This window comes from Octopus bimaculoides, chromosome 14 (genome assembly GCF_046866305.1).
Source record: "Octopus bimaculoides isolate indiv1 chromosome 14, ASM4686630v1, whole genome shotgun sequence".
Taxonomy (NCBI): domain Eukaryota; kingdom Metazoa; phylum Mollusca; class Cephalopoda; order Octopoda; family Octopodidae; genus Octopus; species Octopus bimaculoides.
The window spans coordinates 45,852,991-45,875,380 of NC_142941.1; the positions used below are offsets into that span (position 1 = coordinate 45,852,991).

The 22,390-nt window shown below is 36.9% G+C and overlaps 1 protein-coding gene across 6 annotated transcripts in view; it reads left to right on the top strand.

The window, feature by feature from the left end:
• The window catches only part of LOC106884280 (glycerol-3-phosphate acyltransferase 1, mitochondrial), a 74,624-nt gene that overhangs the window by 39,980 nt on the left and 12,254 nt on the right, over positions 1 to 22,390 (top strand). For 4 of the 6 annotated variants that reach the window (XM_089362786.1, XM_089362787.1, XM_089362788.1 and 1 more), the window contains exons 2-12: positions 5,940 to 6,216; positions 10,220 to 10,333; positions 12,125 to 12,195; positions 13,044 to 13,151; positions 13,594 to 13,637; positions 14,951 to 15,053; positions 16,468 to 16,564; positions 17,999 to 18,135; positions 20,159 to 20,252; positions 20,488 to 20,617; positions 21,696 to 21,778. In XM_089362786.1, the coding sequence (XP_089218912.1) occupies positions 5,940 to 6,216; positions 10,220 to 10,333; positions 12,125 to 12,195; positions 13,044 to 13,151; positions 13,594 to 13,637; positions 14,951 to 15,053; positions 16,468 to 16,564; positions 17,999 to 18,135; positions 20,159 to 20,252; positions 20,488 to 20,617; positions 21,696 to 21,778 (1,258 nt within the window). Of the gene's footprint in view, positions 1 to 585; positions 741 to 5,939; positions 6,217 to 10,219; positions 10,334 to 12,124; positions 12,196 to 13,043; positions 13,152 to 13,593; positions 13,638 to 14,950; positions 15,054 to 16,467; positions 16,565 to 17,998; positions 18,136 to 20,158; positions 20,253 to 20,487; positions 20,618 to 21,695; positions 21,779 to 22,390 lie in introns of those variants that run through there. The other 2 variants (XM_089362790.1, XM_089362791.1) reach the window with 2 other exon arrangements.

Consider the following 22,390-nt stretch of genomic DNA (forward strand, 5'->3'; position numbering starts at 1 on the left):
TGACAGCTGAGAGTGAACTAGAGCAATGGTGAGTTAAGAGTGTTTGCTCTCTACACTGATTCATTGATAGTTGATATTTTCCTGAAATGATGCCAGTCGTCTCATCTTTTAAAGGTAGCACCCATTCTAGTATGTCCACATTCCGATGGTGTTTTAATTTTTGCCTTTCATCTTTCCAGAGTGGATAAAATGTATATCAGTCAATTACTGTGATTGATATAATCAACTGTAAAACACCCCCCTCTCTTTCTCTCTCTCTCTCTCTCTCTCACCCTTCTCTGTATCTGATTGTTATAATAAACTGTAGGGTTAGGGTACTCTGTTTGTCTCTCTCTTCCCCTCCCTCTCTCTCTTCCCATCTCTCCCCTGCTCCCCCTCCCCCCTCTCTCTCAATTTGAGCCAGTGTTAGAAATCAATATGTTCTTAATAAATGGCAATGCTGCTACAGCAGCAAAAATAGTACTATGTAAGACTAAATAACTTTAATTTTATATATATATATATATATATATATAAAAACAATATATGAGTATATGCATATATATGTACATGTATGTACATACCTTCATCTACATGTACATATAGGTACATATCTGGGTACATGACGTTGCAAAAGAACATGGACAAAATGATAAACAAGGTACAACAAACAAGCAGGCCACATAGAGAACATATCCTTCATCAGCTGCCACCATTAAAACACTGGCGTTTCGAAGAGTATATATAGGAGTGGCTGTGTGGTAAGTAGCTTGAATGATTCAGTCAAACAGATTCATTCACATTACTTTTTTTTTGTTTGTTTTTAAAGTTTGGTACTTATTCTGTCAGTCTTTTATTTTTGCCAAACCATTAAAGTTTTGGGGGTATAAACAAACCAACACCAGTTAAGTGGTGGAGACTAATGCAAAGACACACACACACACAACATATATATAGAGATGCTGCACTTTCACACAGTATCTGTACTAAATTCACTCACAAGGTATTGATCAGCCCAAGGTTATAGTAGTAGATACTTGCCCCAGGTACTGTGCAGTGGGTTTGAACCTGCAACCATGTGGTTGCAGAGTGTGCTTCCTAACCACACAGCTATACTCTTTCTACTTAGCTTTGTACTGTGCTTATACTATTTCTACTTAGCTTTGTATATATTTTATCTCCTTGTGCCAATACAAAGCAGTCAGTTTTCTTAACTAAAATTTGCTTTCAATCCAAAGTTGATTTTTTTTTTTTTTTTTAAATAATTAGAATTTTTTTCAGTTTTATTTTCAAAATAATGAAATATTATTCTCTGTGGTAAATGTTCTAAACTTGAGAGAAATGGGTTAAAATTGAACACGCCCTTGTAATATAATAAACTGCAATAAATTATTTTATTGTTAACGGTTAATCCTGCATTACAACTGATGCTGTGGAATATTAGTTTAAATAAAATGGGATAATAATATACTAAATATATATTTATGGGTTAACATCTTGGTTATGCTGATGTTTGTTCAAAAAAGTTAAACTATATTTGTCTTTATCTTTTACTTGTTTCAGCCATTTGACTGCGGCCATGCTGGGGTACCACTTCAAAGGGTTTTAGTCTAATAAATCAACCCCCCAGGACATTTTTTAAAGCCTAGTACTTATTCTATCTCTTTTGCCTAACTGCTACATTACAGGGATGTAAACACACCAACACTGGTGTCAAGCAGTGGTCAAGGACAAAGGCAGTCACAAAGACACACACACATACACACACACACACACACACACACACACACATATATATATGGTTTGACAAGAGCTGGTGAACCAGAGGATTGCTCCAAGCTCCACCGTCTGCTTTGGCATGGTTTCTTTGACAGGATACCCTTCCTAATGCTAATCACTTTATAGAGTGCACTAGGTGCTTTTTTTACATGGTACCAGTACCAGTGAGGTTACCAAGTAACTCACAAAACAAAACAAGACTCCCTTAACTAAGGTGTGTTGAGGGCGATTGTATTGGGGGAGTTGGTTTCATACTCGATGATAAGAGGTTAAAATATGATAGAGGGACAGAAACAGGTGTATTAGTGTAGATGAAGTACAAGGCTACTCCAGCTGGGAAAAAAGAAATGAGAGAGAGAGAGAGAGAGAGAGAGTGAGAAAGAGAGGAAAGATGTGAGAAAAGTGCAACACTTGAACTGTACAGTCCTGAAACACACAATATCACAAGAAACATACTAACCTTGCTGACATTCATGTTGAAAGAAGTAAAGGATTCTCTAATGTTAAGAGTCCCTCATATTACAGGGAGATGTATATAAGTGAAGTGGCACAGAGAATTGGACAAGGTGAGAAGTTTACAAGAGTGCGAAAGAAGAGTGGAAGATGAGGAGAGTGAATATGAGTGGAGGAGGAGTTGTTTGGAAGAAGAGTTGTGGCAGGGGTGATGTTAGGAAGAATAACATATAGATGTAACAATAATATACTCTTCGGCCCCAACTCCCAAACATTGATTCTTTGTGATCGGTGCAAAGAAATCAGTTTTAATAATATTTCAAAAGATGTATAAACCTTATATGAATATAATCACTATGGGAATGTATGTGTATACAGCTGTATCTGCATACACTTAGGCATACATCCATATATATATATATATATGTATGGCATATACCTAAGTGTATATAATTATGTGATTGTGCGGCTGTATTTGTGTGTGTGTGTATTGATGTGATTCTATGTGTATTTGTGTGCAGATGTATATGTGTGTTGTGCATGTGTAGCTATGTATACTGTGTTTGTTTTTGGGTGTATTTATTTATTTGAGACTATGTATGATACATGTATGAGAAAATGTAGTAGACATGTGGGTGTTTATTCCAAGTCATTCAAGATTGATTAGCTTAGCTTCCTCTTGTCGACTGTGTTTTAGCACTCTGTTTCCATGGTAACAGAAGCAAAGACTACAATTTCGCTTCTCACTCACTCCCAGCCCTCCTTAACCCATTATATTGAAATTTCTTTCTGTTCAAGGAGATTGATTGGAGGGCAAACAAAATTAAAAGTAAGACACTAGGATCTGAGGAAACTAGTAATGATATGTGTCTACAAATAGTAATACAAATAGGTCACACAACACAATAGGTTTTTTATGTTGTGAGGAAGAAGAGAAAGAAGTTTAATGTTTCCAGCAGAGCCCTTTGTCCAAGAGAAATGGACTTTAATTAAGTACAACAATGTGAGCATTATGATTATTTAAAGGTAGCAGAGAGGGGAAATCGGTAGAGAAATTGTACAGTTGTGTTCTAGATATTAAATCTTACCTGAGTTGCCATTGCCTTTCATCTTTTCGGAGTCGATAAACTCAAGTACAGGTAGGTATAGGATTGATAAAAGCAAGTACAATTCAAGTACTGAGTAAATTAAGGCACCAGTCAAGTACTGGGGAGGTGTGGATCCAATAAAATAAAGTACCTATCAAGTACTGGACTTGATAATAAAAAAAAAAGTCCCAGTTAGTTATTGGGTAAAATAAAGTAAAATAAAATACCAATGGTTGATGAAATGAAGTAACAGTCAAGCATTGGGGTTGATTTAATCGAATGTACCTTCTGCCAAATGTGTGGTCTTAGGCCAGTGTTACAAATTTTTATTAAATATTCCTGACTAAACTGGTGCATGTGCTTGTCTAATTGCTATTGGTCGAGTAGCCCATCCCACTCAAAAGGTCCCTGAATTAGGGTTGCTTAAGGATGTTGAACGAAACACCCATGTTTCCAGAGGTGAATTATCCAAACCCCAAAGAATTCCACTCCACACATGACTATGATGCTCCCCCACTACTTCTGCTCATGATCAGAGATGCATATATCGTCAGCCACTAAGGGACATGCTCAACTGGTTAAGGTCAAACAACTGACAAGAAAATCTGTGGTATTGAGCAGAATATTTGCTATAACGATATTTTATACGAAGACAAAACAATGTACATGATAACACTTCCAATCAATTAAGATCAGAAGCCATGAGAGCCACTGCCTGGTACAGCATCAGGGCATTTATTTTTATTATTAATATGGTGATGGATTGGTAAAATCATTAGAGCATCGAGAAAATGCATTGTGGCATTTGTTCTATCTCTATGGTCTGTGTTCAATTCCCACCAAGGTCAACTTTGCCTGCTTTTCATCCCTCAGGTCGTACATAGTTCAGTAGTGGGGGTTGGGTTTGATATAATCATCTAAATCCCTCCTCCAACGTTTGAGGAACATCATTATTTAATGGTCGAGTAATAGAAAATGATAGATTTGCAGATATAAATGTCTCATAGTACTTTGTCCTTCTCTTCTGATTTTGATCAAAATATGTACCAATCATGTGACCATACATCTTAACTAAAATTTGTCACTCATTGCTAGGTATCATCATCATCATCATCATCATCATCATCATCATCATCATCATCATCATGATTATTAGTATTTGTGTTTGTTATTATTATTCTTTTTTTAAACTGATGTATGCTATGTATACGTCATTTCTTTCATTTATACTATATACTGTGTATACTTTCTACATTTTATTTCATCATTCCATACCATGTAAATCACCACGTTTTATGTCTGTCTTTGTATTGTCGCCCCTCATCCTTTGCCCTGATGCTAAATAAAAGAAATTATTATTATCATCATCATCATCATCATCATTATTATTAAGAAGATAATGAGCTGGCAGAATTGTTAGCATGTTGGATGAAATGCTTAGAGGCATTTCTTCCGGCTCTTTACTTTCTAGGTTCAAATTCTGCTAAGCTTGAGTTTTCCTTTTCATCCTTTCGGGGTTGATGAAATAAGTACCATTTGAACACCAAGGTTGATGTAATTGACTAGCTCCACCCCCACCCAAACTTTTAGCCACATGCCTATAAAAGAAAGAATTATTATTATTATTATTATTATTAAGGTGACAAGCTGGCAGAATCGTTAGCATGTCATAAGGTGGCATGCTGGCAGAAACGTTAGCGCGCCGGACGAAATGCTTAGCGATATTTCGTCTGCCGTTATGTTCTGAGTTCAAATTTCACCGAGGTCGACTTTGCCTTTCATCCTTTCAGAATCAATGAAATTAAGTACCAGTTACGCACTGGAGTCGATGTAATCGACTTGATCCCTTTGTCTGTCCTTGTTTGTCCCCTCTGTGTTTAGCCCCTTGTGGGCAATAAAGAAATAAGAATCGTTAGCATGTCAGGCAAAATGCTTAGCGGCATTTCGTCGATCTTTATGTTCTGAGTTCAAATTCTGTTGAGTTCGACTTTACCTTTCATCCTTTTGAGGTTAGTACCAGTTGAGTATTGGGGTCAATGTAATCGACTTACCCCTCCCCCAAAATTTCAGGCCTTGTACCTTTAGTGGAAAGGATTATTATTATTATTATGGTGAGTTGGCAGAATCATTAGCGAGTTGGACAAAATGCTTAGTGGCATTTCTTCCTACTCTTCGCTTTCTAGGTTCAAATTCTGCCAAGGTCAGCTCTGCCTTTCAGGGTAGATAAAACGAGTACTAGTCAAGTACTGGAGCGGATGAAATTAACTAGCTCCATCTCCCAAAATTTCAGACCCTCAGCTAGAATGAAAAGAGGGGTTATTATTATTATTATTATTATTATTATTATTATTATTAGGGCAGTGAGCTAGCAGAGTCATTAGCATGCCAGGCAAAATGCTTTGCAGCATTTCGTCCATCTTTACATTCTGAGTTCAAATTCCACCAAGGCTGACTTTATCTGTCAACCACCTTTTGAGGTTGATAAACTAAGTAAGTACCAGTTGAACTCTGGGGTAGAGGTAATCAACGTAGCCTTTCCCCAGTAATTGCTGGTCTTATACCTAAATTTGAAATTATTATTATTATTTGCATTCTCACCAGCTTCTTTTTTTTTTTTTCTCACACTTCTCTTCTTTATAGCATCTGTGCACGCATCATGTCATCTGCGAACATACATACCCATAATTATCTCACAGGAGATACCTGGGACAATGAATGCTTTACTTCTAAGGGCCAGAGAAAGTACTCTGACAAGCACATGAACAGAACCAACAGACAGAAATCCCAAAACAATCGCCTCTCTAACACAGATGCCAAGATCATTGAGCAAGGTAAACAACGGTGGCAGGAAAAATGCAATTCGCTCGTAACATCCCGCACGCAGAAGAAAAAAGAAACTAAACCTCAAACCGTTAATGTGAGTCCTAGCTAAATCCCACATCACCATGTTCTGTTTGTTTTTTTTATTTTAATTTTATTTATTTGTTCATTCCTTTATTTATACATGTATTTAGTAATTTATGATTATTATTATTATTATTATTTAAATTCCGCTGAGGTCAACTTTGCCTTTCATCCTTTTAGGGGTCAATAAATTAAGTACCAGTGAAACACTGGGGTCAATGTAATTGACTAGACCTCTTCCCCAAAATTTCAGGCCTTGTGCCTTTAGTAGAAAGGATTATTATTATTATTATTATTATTATTATTATTATTATTATTATTATTATTATTATTCTGAGTTTAAATTCTGCTGAGGTCAACTTTGTCTTTCATCCTTTTGGAGTTGATAAAATAAGTACCAGTTGAACGCTGGGGTTTATGTAATTGACTAGTCCCCTTCCCCCAAATTTCAGGCCTTGTGCCTATAATAGAAAGGATTATATTACATTCTCCTTAGACGGCCAGCTGGCAGAAGCGTTAGCACGCCGGGCGAAATGCTTAGTGGTATTATTGTCCATCTTTATGTTCTGAGTTCAAATTGCACCAAGGTCGACTTTGCCTTTCACCCTTTCGGGGTTGATAAGTACCAGTGAAACACTGGGGTCGATGTAATCAACTCATCCCCTCCCCCCAAATGGCTGCTCTTGTGGCAAAATTTGAAACCATTATCATTATTATTATTATTATTAGCTGGCAAAATCGTTACCACCCTGTGCAAAATGCTTAGCAGCATTTTGTCTGTCTTTGCATTCTGAGTTCAAATTCTGCCACAGTTGACTTTGCCTTTCATCCTTTCAGGGTTGATTAAATAAGTACCAGTAGAGCAATGGAGTCAATGTAATCGACTGAACCCCCTCCCCCAAATTTCAGGCCTTGTGTCTATAGTTGAAAGGATTATTATTATAATGAGCTGGCAGAATTGTTAGCATTTTGGACAAAAATGCTTAGCAGCATTTCTACTGGTTTTACAGTCTTAGTTCAAAAAAGCATTAACACACTGGAAGAAATGTTTAGTGATATTTCACCCATTGCTATGTTCTGAGTTCATATTCTCCCGAGGTCGACTTTACCTTTCTACCTTTCGGGGTCAATGACATAAGTGCCAGTTGAGGACTGGGGTCAGTGTGATTGACTAGCCTCCTCCCCACAAATTCAGGCCTTGTGCCTACAGCAGAAAGGATTATTATTATTATTATAAAGTTTGGTACTTATTCTGTAGGTCTCTTTTGTCAAACCACTAAGTTACGATGACATCAATAAACCAACACTGGTTGTCAAGTAGTTGTGGTAGACAATCACTTTACATCCAGTCCACACTGTAAAAGTGGTTGATATTTGGAAGGGCATAAAGCCATAAAACCCATTCCAAAGCAAACCTCACTGGTGCTGGTGCCACATAAAAAGCACCCACTCTGTAAAGTGGTTAGTATTAGGAAGGGCATCCAGCTGTAAAAATCATGCCAAAAGAGACCTCGCTGGTGCTGGTACCACATGCAAATCACCCAGTCCACTCTGTAAAGTGGTTGACATTAGGAAGGGCATCCAGCAAATGAACCATACCTCACCAGTGCTGGTACCATGTAAAAAGCATCCAGTCCACTCTGCAAAGAGGTTGGCGTTAGGAAGGGCATCCAGCCATAAAAAGTATGCCAAACAGACTTTGCTGGTGCTGCTGTCATGTAATAAGCATTCAGTTTATTCTGTAAAGTGTTTGGCATAAGGAAAGGCTTCCAGCTGTAAAAACCATGACAAAACAGACATTGGAGCTTGGTGCAGTCCTCTGGCTTGCCAGCTCCTGTCAAACCATCCAACTCATGCCAGCATGGAAGATGGACATTAAATGATGATGATGATGATGATGATGATGTACACGGATTCCTCACAGTTTCTGTCTAGCAAATTCACTCACAAGGCATTGGTTAGCCTGAAGCTGTTGTAACTATTACCCAAGGTGCCACACAGTAGGATTGAACTTGAAGTCATGTGGTCGCAACCCATGCTTTAACCTACAGCCATGTCTGAAAGGGAAAATGACAAGTTGGTCATAATTGGAGTGTCTTTGATCATAACCTGAGATGGAGCAAAACATCACCACTGGAGACTACTTGGTTCCAACTTGGAACTTTCAGTTTCTTTACCTTTTAACAAGTTCTAATTTTATACTGAAAAATTCAGTCTGGAATTCTTTTTATTTATTTAGTTAATTGTTTATTCTATTTCATTGTATATGTATTTGTTTCCTTTCTTTTGTAATATTTTTTCATTTCTAATCAGTAAAAGATTCAGTAGTTTTCATTTTTCTCTTCCTACGTTATACTTTTATTCATTTAATCAATTTTACTTGAGGCTCAATATAATGTCCTTTGAGAGGTTTCAACAGTTTTCTATCTTATCCTGTACATTTCTGGTACCTATTTGAAATAGAAATTTACTTGAGCAAACAAGAGGGACTCAACACAGATGACCGGCCAGATTCCTCTCACAATGAAAGAGAAAATATATTGGACAGTTCCCCAGATAATACAGTTCTATATTTAAGAGATGAGGAATTATGTACATTATTTACATTTGACGGATATTTGTCCTCATCTTAACCTCTACACCATATGCCCATGGGCATATGGCCTAAATAATAATAATAATAATAATTAATTCGTTTTATTGGCTACAAGGGCTAATATAAATCAAAAACATGTAAGGACAAAGACAGGACGAAGGTTACATAGGGTTTTGTCTGAAAAGTAGAAAAAAATGTTTGTGTAAACAGAGGAAAAAACGGAGAAAGATATAACAATTAAAACTCCCAATAGGGGGAAACAACATTGAAAAATACCTTAGGAATGAGAACCTAGGTTCGAAATTTCCCCAAAACACCTGATGAAGGCTGGAGGGTATATCATCCGAAACATTGTGGTAACAACGAACAAAACGAGGATAAATATCTGTCAAATGTAAATAATGTGGTTCCCCGGATATATGAAAAAATCGGATGACCATAACTGGATTGTTTTTGACCATTGATCCACTCATCTTGGAATGACCTTGGATTCAACAACAACAACAACACTAAATGCATACAGGAACGTAATGAAATTGGAAAAGCGACAAGGTGTATAAGTAATCATATAATGGAAAGAACATTGGTCTTATGGAACTGTCTTAATTCTTGTAAACCAGTTTTGTGTTGATTCGTGATTCTTAGAGCAGCTCCTCATAAGATTTATTTTCCTTACTTTCCTTTCTTTTGTAACTAGCAACGTATTAAAATGGTTGCTTGGGGCTTGTTTTATTGTTGATGTCTTACTGCCTTATTGAGAGTGACTTATGATAATAATAATAATAATAATAATAATAATAATCATCTTCATCTTCATTGTTTAACGTCTGCTTTCCATGCTAGCATGGGTTGGACGATTTGACTGAGGACTGGCGAACCAGATGGCTGCACCAGGCACCAATCTGATCTGGCAGAGTTTCTACAGCTGAATGCCCTTCCTAACGCCAACCACTCCGAGATTTTAGTGGGTGCTTTTACGTGCCAACCCTTCTTACTATAGGCACAAGATCTGAAATTCGGGGAATGGGGCTAGTTGATTATATTGACTCCAGTGTTTCACTGGTACTTAATTTATCGACCCCCAAAAGGATGAAAGGCAAAGTCAACCTCGGTAGCATTTGAACTCAGAACATAAAGACAGGTGAGACGCCACTAAGTTGATCACTGGTATTGATGTAATTGACTTAACCCTCCCCCCTAAATTGCTGGCCTTGTGTCAAAATTTGAAAGCAATATATAATATTTACATCATGTATGTTGCCTCATGCACTCATACTCCTTGTGTTTGTTTGTGTGTGTGTGTGAAAATTCACTCATGAAATATATGTGCCAATAGCATAATCATTTATAATTGCCATCACTACCATTAGATGTATTCTGATGCGATGCACTATAATGTAATTTATTATTTCCTTTACAGTTGAATGTTGACTTCTTAGCAAACTTCAAGATAGCCCCTGTCGTAAAAGCTGACCAGCTTGTGTCATACCGAACCTTTATGGGGTTTACTTGTCCTTGCTTCCCAGAAAGTCGGGTGTGTATTCCTTTACCATATATTGTGGCAGTAGCATTCATACCGCTTATATATGTGTGTGTGTGTGTATGTATATGTGTGTATGTATGTATATATGTATGTATAATATGTATGTATATATGTATGTATAATATGTGTATATATATAAATGTATATATATATGTATGTATGTGTGTGTGGATATATATATATATATATATATATATATATATATATATATATATATCAAATATATATATATCAAAGTGTCAGAATACTCCACAGCATATATATGTGCATTCATATACACAAGATATTATATAAGAATACATAAATGTACTTGTGAGGTTTGAAATATATTGAGTGAATATGAACACTGACCTTTGAAATCTGTTCTGCCTTTCTTGGTTTTATATTCCTGAGGCTCTATTAGAGCGTTAATTAGTTATGCTGCATAAAGGGATAATTATCCCATTTATTTCTTCATTATATATATACACACACATATATATATATATATATATATATATATATATATATATATATATATATATACACACACACACACACAGAGTTTATTGTTCCGTTAAGGTATGGCCAACAAAAAAAGTATTCCATCCATTGAGAGATAAATATCTTTAATGTACAGGGTATAAAGATATGAGCTACTAATAGTTTCTTGCTTGGAGACATGGGGGGCCTAGGCAAGTTTTTATAATACACATGTCTACAAGCAATCTCCAAGCTCTGAGTACATATTCTATTAAATTTACAATAGAGATCATTTGCACAGAGCCTGAAGATTGCTTGGAGACACAAGGTATGTTATAAAAACCTGCCTAGACTCACGTCTCCTAGCAAGGAACTATTAGTAGCTTGTATGTTTATAGTGTGTACATTAAATGATAGATATATATATATATATATATATATATATCCTGATGGGTAAAGGCTATTTGCCAACATAATGTGGCTGTCCTGGAAGGGACAATGTTATTGCTGTTTTAGCCCCAAGAAATATTGTCCCTTCCAGGACAGCCACATTACGTAGGCGAATAGCCTTTACTTTAAAGAACTGTTACTGAATGTCTCTCTTTGAGAGATTTAGAAATAATAATATTTCTATATCCTGATATTTATAACTCTAAGACAATACATCCTATTTTTACCAGTATGTTTGTTGGAAACTTTGGGAATCTACCATAGTAACTTTAAGAAGAAACGTTGTGGGTTAATTGTTCCATTAATTAACTGATTACTTATACATACAAACCATTCTATAGTGGAGAAACAGCTCCTGTAATGATTTGAAATTATCATACCATTGAATATGTATGTAAAAACATAATGTTTGTCTTTTTGTCTGATTAATACATATATGTGTGTATGCATAAGAACTTGATAACAAGGTCGTGGGTTGGATTTTTCAACTGGGCAATGTATTGTGTCCTTGAGCAAGGCACTCCATTTCACATTGTTCTAGTCTTCTCATCTGAAATGAATACTGGCTGAAATAAATACTAGCCAAGTGCTTATTTCACATATGTACACTTGTAGATTCTGCTGGTGTCTACAGCAGAGTAGAGTGAGGGGAAAATCGATCAGAGTACCCCTGTATGAGAGTATATGTCTGGTGAGGAAACACAATGGAGGGCATTTAATTATCCAGCAAAGTTTGATGCGTTGTTAGCTGTTCAGCTTTTGTTACAACTAAAGAAAGGTGTGTGAGGGAGAGAGAGAGAGAGAGAAAGTACAAAAAAAGAGAAATGAATTGAGTTCTCTCAGTAACTTAGAATTTTCTGTCTTCTTTAGAAAAATATTACCTCAGAAAATATTTTACAAGACTCTCTGCAGAATGTCCTCAATATTCGATCTGAGCTGAGGTAAGTAGTTCAGTTTCCTTTACATTCTTGTTTTTCATTTGTGAAAAGGTAAGATTGTCTTTTATATTGACACTTGGGCAGCAGTGACATTAGTTGTGTCCCATGTAAACAATATTTCTGGTACCTCAGTAATTTTCAAATGTCAAGCCTAGTGGAATGAAGTACCTTACTTTAAAAAAAGAAAAAAAAAGTTAGCATCAGGAAAAGTGTCTGTCTATAGAATTCTGTCTTCAGAAGACTCATCTAACTCATGGTTGGTTGGCACTCCGTTGGTTACGACGACGAGGGTTCCAGTTGATCCAATCAACGGAACAGCCTGCTCATGAAATTAACGTGCAAGTGGCTGAGCACTCCACAGACACGTGTACCCTTAACGTAGTTCTCGGGGATATTCAGCATGACACAGAATGTGACAAGGCTGGTCCCTTAGAAATACAGGTACAACAGAAACAGGAAGAAAGAGTGAGAGAAAGTTGTGGTGAAAGAGTACAGCAGGGGTGGCCACCATCTTCTGCCGGAGCCTTGTGGAACTTTAGGTGTTTTCGCTCAATAAACACTCACAAGGCCCGGTCTGGGAATCGAAACCGCGATCCTACGACCGCGGGTCCACTGCCCTAACCACTGGGCCATTGCGCCTCCACTCTAACTCATAGCAGCACAGAAAAAGCAGACACAAAAATAATGATGATGTTGACAATGATGTTATTTAATTTATATTCTAAATCTTATTAAACTTACCTGATTGATTATTTGTCCACATATGATGATGATGATGATGATGATGATATTCTGGTTTACATTATTTCTCTCTGGCTGTGTCTCATGGATATTCCTTATTTCTCTTTCAGACACCCAAACAGATTTGAATTGCTATTCCCATACCTGGCATATAGCTTGCAAAGGAAAAGCCCTTATGTCTACCCAGATTTGTCTCTGTCGGTACTCATATCCAGCAGGTGAGTTCTTCTTATTTTACAGACACACACACACACACACACACACAAAGGAGTAAATGATACCTGTTTTTAAAAACTAGTTATCTTGTGTCTATTTTTTTGGGAAAAAAAAATGCTTATTGTTTCTCATCCTTTTTATATGCTTATTTAAATCTCTGAGTTTGATATATTTCATCAGTATTATATACAGCTTCACTGTGAGACCTTGGGCAAACTACACCTTATAATATTCTCATTATAATTGAAAGATATTTATTTTACACCCACATGCCCATGTTTGTATGTATATATATATATATATATATATATATATATATATATATATATACAAACACGTGTGCATATATGAATATTTGTGTCTGTGTATGTATAAATACATATATATATATATATTTTTTTTTTATGTATGTAAATATGTAATTATTGCAAATATTTTCTCCAGAGTACAAGATGCCGTCCAGCAAAATGTGCAAAAGACAATTGAAAGTAAGTCTTATTTTTGTTGTTTTTAATTTTTTAATACTTCTCTTCTGTTTTTTTCTCTTGTTCATGATGTCCAGCAAAAATGCTTTTCCTTCACTTGCATAAATTAGTGTGTTTGTAAGAGAAGAGAGTAGTTGATAAATATTAAATGAATGTTGAATAAGGAAGGTAGTTGATTCTGCTTGTTTTGCAGTCCTTTTGGCAGGATTTGTGTCCTTATTTTATTCTTTCTTGTAATAAGATTGTGATGCAAGGGTCCAAAGAAACATCATCATCATCATTTTAACATCCACTTTTCCATGCTTGCATGGGTTGGACAGAGTTCATTGAAACAGACTTTTCTCCGGTTGGATGCTCTTGTTGTTGCCAACATGACCTGTTTCCAAAAAGGTAATATTTTCCCGTGGCAAGATATGTTTTCACAGAATATTGAAAATGAATGTCATTCATTTACAACAATCAGTGTCAAGATAAGGTGATACAAATGGGCATGTGTGCGTTCGCACACACACACACACACACATGCATATATATATATATATCACTTTTTCGACTCCGTCAGTCACGAATAACCATGGGCGCACCTAAGAGGTTCCTCTCCGGCATACAAGTCTGGACGGAAAATCGCCTCACCGGTGAACACGCAACCTAGGGCTGTTTTTATGGAAGACCAGCAGTCACCCATGCATACCAGCCTCCTCTCCACGCCACCAATGTTATCCAAGGCAAAGGCAAAGGCTGATACAGCTTGGCACCAGTGACATTGCAACTCATTTCTAATGCTGAGTGAACTGGAGCAACATGAAAATAAAGTGTCTTGCTCAAGAACACAACATGCAGTCTGGTTCGGGAATTGAACTCACAACCTTACGATCGTAAGCTCAACACTCTAACCACTGAGCCATGTGACTTCACTATATATATAACCAGCTTTTTTCAGTTTCTGTCTACTAAATCTATTCACAAGGCTTTAGTTGACCTGGCACTATTGTAGAAGTCACTTGCCCAAGATACCACACAGTGTGACTGAACCTGAAACCATGTGGTTGAGAAATTAACTTCTTGACCACACAGCCCCACCTGCACTAAAGCTATGCTTGCCTGGAATTGGCAAAAATCAGTGTGTGCATGAGTGATTATGCATTTTTTTTTTTTTTTTTTTTTGTAAATTAGTATTGAATAAAGATTGAGGCACAAGTGTGTACTTGTTAGTTCATTATGGTAAAAAGGAATGTTTTGCAAGGTTTGGTGGAGAGAATTTGATAATTGAATAAAAATTAAATTGAATATGGACTGCTTTGGATATGGTTTTGTAGGTGAACCAAATGCTAAAATGGAAAAAGTCCTGAAGATTGAAAAGCAACGTTCCAAAAAGATCATTGATCGAATGAAAGCCTGTATATCGTACTGGTCAGTGAGGTGAGTATTTAGTTGGCTTCTTTCCCTCTAGCACTCAATCATTGCCATAAATTACTTCAGTATGAGCTGCATTATTATACTGCTTATGTATATGAGACGGTGTTGCTGCTACAGCCAAATATCATACATCTAATTTCAAAAATGAAGCTTTCTCTTCAAGTCCAGAAAATACTATATTTAACCCATTAGCATTTAAACCAGCCATATCCAGCCCAAATATGCTATCTGTTTTTATATTCTAACCAACCGGATCAAGCTTTATGTTCTAACCAACCAGATCAAGCCTATCACACATACCCTTCAGTGCAAGGGTACGTGAAGGAGATTTGGCTGTTATTTCTAGTAGGTCGATCGACCACATAGAAGTTTCCTCTTTGGCTTGAGGAGAGCTGAGTGTATTAAATGGATTATGAAAAGAGAGGGACACAGCAAGACAATTCAGAGGAACATAAGTCACTACAGTAGCTGTAGAAGAGACAGTGAGAGGAAGCAACATGCCTGTGAACCAATAGCCAGGATTGCCCTTGGCTAAACAACAACAATAATCTCTCCTCCTTTCAGTGTCCCTAGATCACCTAATCCTCACGCTCAGTAATTTCTTCAATCCTATGTGTTTACATGAGTACAACAGACTTCAAGAATATCTTTCCTGGCTATATTCTTCTGACAAATATTACTCCACAGAAATTCAAACTGGATCTGTCCAGTCTGAGAGGATGTTGCATATGTCATGTCTGCTGTTGCTTTACTTTACACTGTGTAACTGGAAACAATCTGTATCTTAGTAATCCAGTCTAACTTCTGGTTAACCATCAGTCGATATCCTAGAAACCTGATTAATCATCAGTCACTGTACCAGAAAGGTTTTTAACCATCAGTCAATATTTTAGCAACCTGGTTAACCATCAATCAGTTTTCTGGTGACCTCTGGTTAACCATCAATCAATATTCTAGAGACCTCTGGTTAACCATCAATCAATATTCTAGTGACCTCTGGTTAACCATCAATCAATATTCTAGTGACCTCTGGTTAACCATCAATCAGTATTCTAGTGATCTGGTTAACCATCAATCAGTATTCTAGTGATCTGGTTAGCCATTAATTAGTATTCTAGTGACCTCTGATTAACCATAAATCGGTATTCTAGTGACCTGGTTAACCATCAATCAGTATTCTAGTGACCTGGTTAACCATCAATCAGTATTTTAGTGACCTGTTTAACCATCAATCAGTATTCTAGTGACCTGGTTAACCATCAGTCAATATTCTGGTTAACCAGCCATCAATAAGCTGACCTTGATAATCATCACTCAATCTCCTAGCAACCTGGTTAATCATCAGTCAGTAATCCTTGTAATCTTAATCTTCAGATTACTGTTGTCTAAAATTGCTTCCCCGCTTTTTCTCTTGCAGCCTCTTTGGTTACTCATTGTTCAAGTTCCTTGGGTTAATATTACGGAGCCTCCAGGTTCATCGGTCACAGTTGAATATAATTAAAGATTTAGAAAAGGTAAGTGAAACATTGCCACCGATGCTTAACTGAAAAAACGTGTGTGTGTACCTTTGTCTTGACATTATATGATGGTAAATAAATGAGCATCACTGTCATGGCAGCAATGTTCTTTGTTTCCAGTCTTTGTAAAACATGTCTGACCATGGGAAATATCACCTTGCTTGGTAACAGGAAAGGTAACCGGCTGTAGAAAATCTACCTTGTGGACATTAAATGATAATAATGATATGTGTATGATATGCTTCCATATGGTTTCTGTTTACCAAATTTTACTCAAGGCATTAATCGACTTCAGGCTATAGTAGAAGACTGTTGCCCATCCAAGGTGCAACACAGGTACTGAACCAGGGAACATATGGTTATAAAATGAACTTTCTAAACATGGTTTTTTGAGAAGCCAGGCTCTGTTTGACAGCTACTATATTTTGTTCAATAAAACTGTGGGTTCAAGTCTAGCCATATGAATTTTCTCTGAAATGAATGTAAGGTTACAATACAGCTTATTAAAATTTATTAAACCTTTACCAACATTGTTGTTCAGTAGCAGAATAATATTACAGATAGATTAGGTGCTTGTACCACGTAGAGAGCACCTGTACTGGTGCTACATAAAAAGCACCCAATATACTCTGTAAAGTGGTTGGCATTAGGAAGGGGATCCAACCATACCAAAACAGACAAATGGAACCTCCAACTTACCAGCTCTTGTCAAACTGTCCAACCCATGCCAGCATGGAAAACAGACATTAAATGATGATGATGAGATTATATCTTCCACTTAGCTGCTTAGTTAACATCCTTTTTGACATAAAGTGAAAAATAATTGACAACTCTCAAAGTAGAAGAGGTGACAAGTGTAAAACAAGGACTATAGCTTTCAGAGTTGTCTTCTAAGACTGCACATTCGATACTACTTGTGTGGACTTTTACTCTGTCTAAAGACTCAGATATTTGAAACAAAATATAATTTTAAGAGAAAGTATATATTTCATAGTTACAACCACAAATTGAACAATCATCTTATAGTTTTCAAAATGATGGTGGAATTTCTATAGGTACTGCTTGTTGTTATTGTTATTGTTGTTATTATTTAACTTGCCTCAGGTTTGGTCTCATTCCTGATAGAATTTATGTGGTAGCAGGTTACTACCTGTTTATTATTATTATTATTTATTTATTTTTTTTTTCGAGGTGGCAAGCTACTAGAATCATTAGCATGCCAAGCAAAATGCTTAGAGGCATTTCATTTGCTTTTATGTCCTGGGTTAAAACTGCTGAGGTTGACTTTGAGTATTGATGAAATAAGTCCCAGTTGAGTACCAGGGATGCTGTAATTTACTAGACCCCCTCCCACCAAATTTCAGGCCTTGTGCTTATAGTAAAAAGGATTATTATCATTATTAATTATCATTATTATTATTTCTCTTGCAGAAAGGTCATCCCATAATCTTCTGCCCTTTACATAAAAGCCATCTTGATTACATTATTGTCACTTGGATATTGTGGATTCACGACATGCGAGTGCCTTATGTAGCAGCTGGGGACAATCTGAACATCCCTATTATTGGGTTTGTACTATTTTCCTTTGTATTCTCTATTATATAACATGTTTTTTTCTATGATGCATCATGTAATTCCTTAATGACACAACAGATAATAACAGCTTGTTCTCTAATGACACATCAAGATCTAACAACAGGGGTCTCAAACTCAGGGACACTGATTGGGCCATTACGTTTTGGCGCAGGGCACAGTGAGGCAAAAATGAGATGAGTTGGGGAGTGATTTCTACCAGCTATGATACGGATCTACAATGCAGCTGATAGACTACTATTTATTTATCTTTTTCTCAACAATGTTTGCACCTTCCTCTACATTAGTAAATGATACACATATACTTAGGAAGTGCATGGCTCAGTGGTTAGAACATCAGGCTTAAAATCTCGGGGTTGTGAGTTCAATTTCCAGACCAGGCTGTGTGTTGTGTTCTTTGAGCAAGACACCCTTATTTTACATTACTCCTCTTCACTCAGCTGTAGAAATGAGTTGTGACATCATTGGTGCCAAGCTGCATCAGCCTTTGCCTTTCCCTTGGACAACGTCAGTGGCGTGGAGAAGGAAGAACAGTATGCATGGGTAACTGCCAGTCTTCTCCAAACTTGTCTGGACTTGTGCCTCGGAGGGTAACTTTCTAGGTGCAATTCCATGGTCATTCGTGACCAAAGGGGTTCTTCACACTTTTACACATATACTTATGTGATGGGCTTCCACATGATTTCTGTCTACTAAATTCTACTTGTGAGGCTACAATATAAAGCATTTTGCAAAGGTGCTGCATTGCAGAATCAACTCCAAACCATGTGGTTACTGTGTGAACTTCTAAATCGTACACCCATACCTATGTCTGTGAAGGGGTGCTGCAAAGTTCATGGCTTTGGGTAAAAGAAAATACAAGAGGATCAGTTAATTATGATTTTATTCAACATGTTCCCCTCTCAGATTCACACTTATTGCAACAGTCCTTCAGTTTTATTGAGCCATATAAAAGAACTTGGAATGTCGGGCCTCCAACCAGGCCTTTCGTGATACTCTTAAAGCCAGGAACTTTTCGGTACCTCTGTGTATACTGAAACAGTAATTTTTTATTTGTTACCTGATGTATGAAACATTCTGGCACAGCCATTTTGGCTCCACCTATTTGGCATTGCAGTCAATGCTGACTTACTTGACATCACATGTTATAATGTTTTATATCTTTGTATGTTGGATATATAATATAACAAAGCAGGGGTGGGGAGAAAGTATTTACACAACACACTATTATAACACGAGACTCCGTGCTCTCAACCACGGCTCACAGTGAACTGCTTACCAACCCAAACTGCCAATTGCTTACAGTTCTTTATTTTACAACAATGAGTCAGTCCACTTTGTAGTCACTTGAGGGGTGGCCGGAATCCTTTCACAACATAATGTTTTCCTTGTTTTCCCTACCACTTCTCTCTCTCTCTCTCTCTCTCTCTCTCTCTCTCTCTCTCTCTCTTTCTCTCTCTCTCTCTCTCTCTCTCTCTCTCTCTGAGGATATTTCTCTCTATGTGTATGTGGAGAGGCAGTGTTTATGTCAGCCATGTCCAATTGTTAAATTAATAAATTGTAATGTCTGTCTCTCTCTCCCTCCTCTCTCTCTCTCTCTCTCTCTCTCTATATATATATATATATATATATATATATATATATATATATACATATATATATTTCTGTGCATGAGTATCTATGTTTGCTTCCAGTGCCAAAAGGTACTGTCACCAAAACAGGTTCAGTGTCCTGTCAACCAAGCGAAATTACCTGCATCCATCTCCCTCTCCACCGCCACCCCCGTCTCTCCATATGTGTATATTTCTGTGCACATGTGTGTGTGTGTGTGTGTGTGCGTGCGTGCATGTGTGCTTTCAATACCAAAAGGTACAGTCAGCAAAACAGGTTCAGTATCCAGTCAGCCATGCCAAACCACCAAGCATCCAAACAGCTGCACCCAGTCATCTCATTCTTTGTTACCGGCCTGTTTAAACTGTTCCTTACTTTGCATTTCAGGCCAATATTAAGGGCTGTGGGAGGATTCTACATCCGAAGGCGGTTAGACACAAATGGCAAAAGAGATCTCATCTACCGATCAGTGTTACAGTCAGTAAGTAAAAGTTTCCTTGCCTCTGGTTTGAAAGCCTAACTTTGAACTTGGGCCCTTGATAATTTCAGCTACTAGTACATAAAAGTCCTTGGTTTCAAATGCTGGTAATGTTTGAACAAACTGTCATGCAGTGCAGTCAAACCTGAAACTATATGAAGGGTGTGTGAGTGTGCGTGTGCATATAATTTCCCTTTTTGCCTTTTGGACTTCAATTTTCTATTTCATCTATATTTAGTACATGCAAGAACTTCTCCAGGAAGGCCAATCTTTGGAATTCTTTATAGAAGGTGGAAGGAGTCGAAGTGGCAAAGCTCTCTATCCGAAAGGTGGTCTATTGTCAGTCATTGTAGATACATTTCTTCAAAGTGAGTATACATTGCTTTATGAAGGTTATTTTTTTTTTTTTTTTTACATTTTGGTCAAACATTCTTATCTCTTGCTCACAGTTCTTCTGGCTTCTCCCTATACTACTACGACTACTACTACTTTTGTCCACTCAGATGCTCTTTACTCACTCATCTAGCTTCCTCTCACCACCACTATTGTGTCCAAACCCCTGGATCCACACCAATCACTATACCCAGTTCTTTCTGTACAAGATGTTAGCCCTTTGGACTTTCTTCTATGCATATGTCTTTCTTGTAGCCAACTTCCAACAATTCAAGCAAAACATTAGCCCTTTTAATGCCAACCTGCTTGATGCAGCCCCTGGTTCTGTGATACAAATTTCCTGTTTAAAGCCATCTAAATTAGAACCTCTCGTTGAAAGGTGATGTTCATTTGTATTCCAAACACCAGCTGAATAATGACAAAGTTATTTCATTAAATTCATCATTATTTTCAAAACTATTTGATACAAAAGCAGTGTAATTTGATAGAAATATGGTAACAAAAGGGGTTAATAGCAACAAATCTTAGCAACCTTGGAGGGTCTTCAAAGCCATGGGTACAGTCTTTTCACTCATACCAAAATAATATGAACTTGATCTGGTGTTGTTTTGGCAACTGTGCATGTACACACATGCACACACACACTATTATCATGCTTGATAATTGTTGTTTTCCTTATTAAAGGTATCAAGTAATCACTGTAAATTTAAGTGGCAATATTACAGCCTAATCTTTTTTTCCTTTAGTTGAATTGTAACTGATGTCAAAGTAGATATATAAGGTAGCTCATATTTTTTTTTGACATGGATGGTTAATACAGGTGGTGGAGAAAGAGCAGCATATGAAAACATCTGAGATGAGAGCCAGTGGTATTTTGTTATGGCCTTTTACAATTTGATTACAAATTCCCCTGAAGTTGACTTACGTTCTGATTTTCCCATGATCAAACTTTCTAATGTCAGATTTTCTTTATCACACACACACAAGCACACAATAATAATAATAATAATAATAATAATAATAATTTAAATCTATTTCCCCCCCTGTTTTCAGGTTGCATACAAGATGCCTATATTGTACCCATCAGTATCAGTTATGAAAAGTTGGTGGAGGGTCATTTTATTGATGAACAAATGGTAAGGTCATATTTTGATTTTAACTATGAGTGATTTTGATAATCTTTTTTGTTGATTAGCATTGGGTCAGTCTTGATCTAGCTAACCTGTTTCTGTTCTTCACAACACTGTGAAACCTTTAACTCTTTAGCATTTAATCTGTCCACATCCAGCCCAAATACTGGTTTCTCTGGAAAATCAGAGGACATTGTGCTATATGCAGCCACCATGTTGGACACAAATGATGACTCTTGAATAACTAAGTGACAGCTGTTGTTATTGTTATTGTTATTGTTGTTACATTTGCCATAACCCTTTCCCACTTGCTCGACTGAACTCGCTGAGATGCTTACTACCAGCACCAGTATTTTGTGGCTTTATTATATTCCATCTCAATCCCTGCTCTTACCATTAGTTCCTTCCTCTCATCTCATAACATCATCCCTCTAGAATTCCCTTCCCAACCGTCCAACCCATGCCAATATGGAAAACAGACATTAAGTGATTATGATGATATTCAACCTGTTTTTTTTTTTTATATTCAAACTGACGAAATCCAGTCTCTCAGACATCCCCTTAATGTCATACTAAAAATAAACAATCTTAGAGGCACAAGGTAATACAGGATTAATT